This window comes from Marmota marmota, unplaced genomic scaffold, assembly GCF_001458135.2.
Source record: "Marmota marmota marmota unplaced genomic scaffold, marMar, whole genome shotgun sequence".
NCBI lineage: Eukaryota > Metazoa > Chordata > Mammalia > Rodentia > Sciuridae > Marmota > Marmota marmota.
The window spans coordinates 36,934,287-36,939,523 of record NW_026000229.1 but is presented as its reverse complement, the minus strand read 5'-3'; the positions used below and the strand labels follow the sequence as shown (position 1 = coordinate 36,939,523).

The 5,237-nt window shown below is 45.1% G+C and overlaps 1 protein-coding gene across 3 annotated transcripts in view; it reads right to left on the bottom strand.

Annotated features, from left to right (window-relative positions):
- Positions 1 to 5,237, bottom strand: part of Rpap1 (RNA polymerase II associated protein 1) — a 27,100-nt gene that overhangs the window by 2,044 nt on the left and 19,819 nt on the right. For all 3 annotated transcript variants that reach the window (XM_015480793.2, XM_015480794.2, XM_048793736.1), the window contains exons 18-22: positions 4,671 to 4,780; positions 4,206 to 4,401; positions 3,877 to 4,029; positions 3,522 to 3,664; positions 2,168 to 2,924 (exon numbers count right to left, since the gene is read on the bottom strand). In XM_015480793.2, the coding sequence (XP_015336279.1) occupies positions 2,168 to 2,924; positions 3,522 to 3,664; positions 3,877 to 4,029; positions 4,206 to 4,401; positions 4,671 to 4,780 (1,359 nt within the window). The remainder of the gene's footprint in view (positions 1 to 2,167; positions 2,925 to 3,521; positions 3,665 to 3,876; positions 4,030 to 4,205; positions 4,402 to 4,670; positions 4,781 to 5,237) is intronic.

The window sequence follows — 5,237 nt, the reverse complement described above, 5'->3', positions numbered from 1 at the left end:
GATGAGAGGTGGGAGGGAAAGGGAGAGAGAAGGGAAATTGCATGGAAATGGAAGGAGACCCTCAGGGTTATACAAAATTACATACAAGAGGAAGTGAGGGGAAAGGGAAAAAAAATAACAAGGAGAGAAATTAATTACAGTAGATGGGGTAGAGAGAGAAGAGGGGAGGGGAGGGGGATAGTAGAGGATAGGAAAGGCAGCAGAATACAACAGACACTAGTATGTAAATCAGTGGATGTGTAACCGATGTGACTCTGCAATCTGTATATGGGGTAAAATGGGAGTTCATAACCCACTTGAATCAAAATGTGAAATATGATATATCAAGAACTATGTAATGTTTTGAACAACTAACAATAAAAATTAAAAAAAAAAGTTCATTATACAGTGATACTATTTTTATAAAAATATATATGCATAGAAGAAGAACTAGAAAAAGATTAAAAAAAATGGTTACCACTGGAGGCTGGGGCTCAGAAGTAGCGCATTTACCTGGTATGTGTGAGGCACTGGGTTCAATTCTCAGCACCACATATAAATAAATAAATAAATAAAATAAAGGTCTATCAACAATTAAAAAAAAAAAAAAGGTTACCACTGGGTAATGGGATTATGGATGACTAAAATGTTCTAACTCTTAAAAATAATTTTATTTATATTTCTTTAGTTCCTTTTATATAAAAAATGTATTATATACAATGTTTCGTATATAAAACCTTTTTGTTGGTACTGGGGATTGAACCCAAGAGCATACTACTATTGAGGTACATCCTTGGCTCTCAGCCCTTTTAGTTTTTTATTTTGAGATGGGTTCTCACTGAGTTGGTGATACTAGTCTGAAACTTGCAATCCTCCTCCTTAACCTTTCAAATAGCTGGGAGATAAAATTAAAATACTTATCTTTTAATTTTATCATAATAAGATATAATAAAAATAAAAATCAAATATTTCAAAAAATATTTTTAGCTGTAGATGGACACAATACATTCATTCATTCATTCATTCATTTATTTATTTATTTATGGTGCTGGGGATCAAACCCAGTGCCTCACATGTGTGAAGCAAACACTCTACCACTGACCTACAACTCCAGCCCTAAAAACCAAATCTTAAAAAAAAGAAATCTACTTAGTAACTATAATTTGTAAGTTTAACTCTTTAATCTGAGGTTTGAGGCCCTCCAAGACTCTGTTTCTTAGCCTTGTTTCTAACACGTTCCCCAAAGAAATCTCTCTTCCCTCCCTGCGCCCTGTCATATTCCTTCCTGCCTTTTTTATTTTTGTTTTGTGATACTGGGATTGAACCTAGGGGTGCTTTTCCACTGAGTTATATTCTCAGTCCTTTTTTATTTTTTATTTTGAGACAGGTTATTGCTAAGTTGCTCAGGCTGACCTTGAGTTTGTGATCCTTCTGCCTCAGCCTCCTGAGTTGTTAGGATTAGAGGCCTGGGCTAGGTTCTGCCTCTGGATTTTTAGTTATGTTATTCCACCAGGAACATCCTGTCCAAGTTTTTCAACAATTCAAATTCTATCTAACCTTCAAAGACTTCTCCTATGGGAAATTGCCTCTGATCTTTCCCTTCTCTGAATCCTTACTTAACACCTAGAATCTGGATAATTCAGAACTATGGGCTTTTACCAAATTTCTTTTTATCTAAATCATAGTACCTTATGAGCAAGAAGCTATGCTCTTGGGGCTGGGGTTCTGGCTCAGCAGTAGAGCACTTACCTAGCAAATACGAAGTGCTGGGTTCAATCCTCAGCACCACATAAAAATAAAAAAACAAATAAAATAAAGGTATTGTGTCTAACTATAACTAAATAAAAAAAAATTATATATATATAAAAGCCATGCTTTGTTAATAATAATGAATATCGGGGCTGGGGATTTAGCTTAGTCGGTAGAGTGTTTGCCTCGCATGCATAAGGCCCTAGATTCAGTCCCTAGCACCACAATAAATAAATAAACAAACAAATAAATAAATAAAAGAATGAATACAATTATATGCCAGATGCCTTGTTAAACCCTTTTTGTGGATTCTTCTAATTTGCTTAAGCCCACAGAGTTATAACAAACCTGAGGACCATGAAAGCTCCCACTGCTCAGGACTCCCCCCAGGGCCCACTGTGGTGTGCCTTTGGCAGGCCCTGCTGGGCTGAGAAAGTACCTGATTCAGAGGCAGGCCCAGTGCTCTTAAGGCTCCCACGTGCTCTCCAAAGAGAGCAAGGCGCAAGGTGACACTGAATCGACGTTGCAGGGGAAGGAGGACCAGAGCTCCAAAGAGGTGATCCCCAAAAGAGACAGCTTCAAAATGCTCCAAGAAGCTGGCATATAGGTCAGGAAAAGAAGTCAGGCCAGGCAGTGAGCAGTCCAGGTTGAGGCTTGGTAGGACTTGAGGCTGACAGAGCCGGGCTAGGAGGGCTGCAACTAGACGCTGTACTGGGATCTCTCGGAATAGCTCACTGTCCACCAGGAACACACACATGAGCCGTGCCAGGCGGGCAGCAGGAGGCACAGTCCAGAGGGCCCCAGGGCGCCAGCTCTCTAGAACCAGCACCCACTGCAGGACCCGAATGGCTGTGCCCAGGGTGTCCACAGGAGGGACTCCTGAGGGAGTGTCGGAAGCTTGGTGATAGAGCTGAATCAATGGCAGGAAGGGCCAGTCGGTAGGCAGCAGAGTCTCCTTAGGTACAGGTAGCAGCAGAGTTGAGACTTGCTGTAGGTCCCCTCGGTGCAAAGCCTGGGAGGCCAGAAGGCTGGCTCGGGCTGGTGAGCAGTGGGTCAGGTAGCAGCTGCGGATGCTGGGGAGGTCCTGGCAGGCCTGAACTAGAAGAGCTCCTCGCCCACACTGAGGGTCCCCACTGCTCCCTAAGGAGAGTCGATCGGAGAAGTCAGCTGCCTCTGGACCCCCGGATGCATATTCTCTATAACAGGACCCAAAAGCCAAAAACAAGGGTTAGAACCACAGTACCCAGAAGGCTGTGCCAGCTCTTTAGAACTTCCCAGAGGATTCTAAATTCAATCCCACTCCTCTCTGCTCCTTGGATAACCTCCCACACAATGTTGTGTAGCAATTAAGGGAATAGATGCTGGAGCCAGCTGCTGAGGTGCACGTTCACATAAACTGTGCTTGTTCCCTCACAGTAAAATAGGGATAATAACAGACTCTTTCTCATGTCATAGGTAAAATACTAAAAATACAGATAAATACCTAAGGGAGTCCAGTTAGAGCTCACACTCATAACTATTATATGCACACAGTTGGTTTATATGCCATTTTTAGCCATACAGTTGCACTGAAGTCTCACAATCATATTCTGGGGTAGTAACCTCATCTTTCTTTACTAGTGAAGAAACAGTAGCTCAGACAAGTTAAGTATAATCCATAAATAAAAGAGAATCAAACCTAGGTCTCATGGCTTCCAATTCAGGCTGCTTTATTAACTATTGCTGCAGCATTTAAAAGAGTTGAGTTGCAGCATCTAAAAGAGCTGAGTTGATGCCTCCAACCCTGGACTTACGGGAGGAACTCCAGGCGGAACACACAGCTTAGCAGCAGCTCCTGGGCAAGGTATTCACTTCCGGGCAGCAGCCGGCTCAGCAGGGCCAAGGCCATAGCATGAAGAAGGGCAGTATTGGTGGTCAGCACTGGCTGGAATGCTGCCTGCGGAGAGAAAGGCAGTGTCATTCAGTGTGGGGAGGATGGAGGAGGGATCAAAGCAGAGAAGAGTGAGGGAGAGGACATAAGCAAGATGGAGGATATAGATCCAGAATAACTGGAATAAAGTAGGAGCCACATGGTCTGGCAGAAGCAGCACAAGTGCTAGAGAAGCATGGGTAGGAAACAGGGCAGAACCTGCAAACAAGGAGACCTACCGCTTTTTGGGCCAGGGAGAGCACCAGGTACTGCAGGTGGTACTCATGGCGCAAGGCCCATGCAGAGAACGGTGTGAGGTGTGGGGCAGTCCCAGGAGCCACGCACTGGAGGAAATAGTTCTGGAGTCCTGGGGCAGCCAATACAGCAGCCAGCTGAGGAAAAACAAGTTTGTTCAGATCTAGAAATTGACTTCCAGCCACTCAGAGAAATGGGTACTGGCAGAAAGGCCTCCCTTTGCCCAGGTACCCCCACCCCCACATACACCTTTCTTTCTGATTTCTGACATCTTGACCCCTGCCTGGCTCCTAACCAGGCACTTGGAGCTTACCTGGCCACATATGCCCTTATGGATCCGGGCCAGGGTGTTGAATAGAGAGAGGAGAGCAGTGAGGAATGGGAAGGGTGAGGCTGACCCAGCCAGACTGAGAGACGGACAACCTCCTGTGCAGCGCAGTGACACAAGACTGGAGAGAGCTTCAGGGGCCGGAGTGCAAGACAGCGGGTTACAAAGAGGGGAACAGTGCCTGTAGACACAATAGAGAAGTTGACAGGGCTCTGGCCTGATGTGTACCAGCCTAGAAAAGGCCATCAGGGGTTTGGCTATGCAGACAGGTGTCCACACTCAAAGCCCCTCACAGCTGCTGCCTGCTAGGGATTCCTAGCAGGAATTTCCCTGAGGCCTCTGAGGATCTGTACCCTGGGATGGACCAGGGGAGCTGAACCCAAGAGTTCCAAAAGGAGAGAAACAGCCTTCTCCCCTGCCTCCTCACAGCTACATTCACACAGAACATACCTGAGGGAATCCCACAGGCGGCTCAGAGGGGGCTGACTTATCAGAGGCAACAACAGATCCTCCAAAAGGCGCTCCATGTCCTGAAGCCAGTCCTCTGGGCACAAGCTTGGCTGCAGAACAAAGAGCTCATTGAGCTAATGGTCCAAGACAACCATTCTCCCAATTCCTGTGGACTCAGATCAATCCCACAATTCCAAGAGCTTCAGAGAATCAGTCTGTAGGATTCTGCAGTTTGACCCTCTGAGGGAGGGAAGGTCCCAAGGTTGCTCAGGAACCCAAATCTAGGGTTACATGAAGTCAGCATAAAGCTGTAGGAAAGCTATGCTGCTGTTCATGGGTCTCTAATCCCCACCTATATAACTCCTTCAAAGCTCTAGTGAGATATGGAAGTGGGAAGAGGAGGCAAGGTAGGAGTTAAAAGGTGGAGGGTAGGACTGGGGTAGAGAACTTGCCTAGTAGGTGTTGGGCCATGGGTTCAATACCCAGCAACAAACACAGACACACACACACATAAAAAAAAAGAAAAGAAAAAAAAAAAAAAAGAAAAGAAAGAAAAGAAAACAAGAT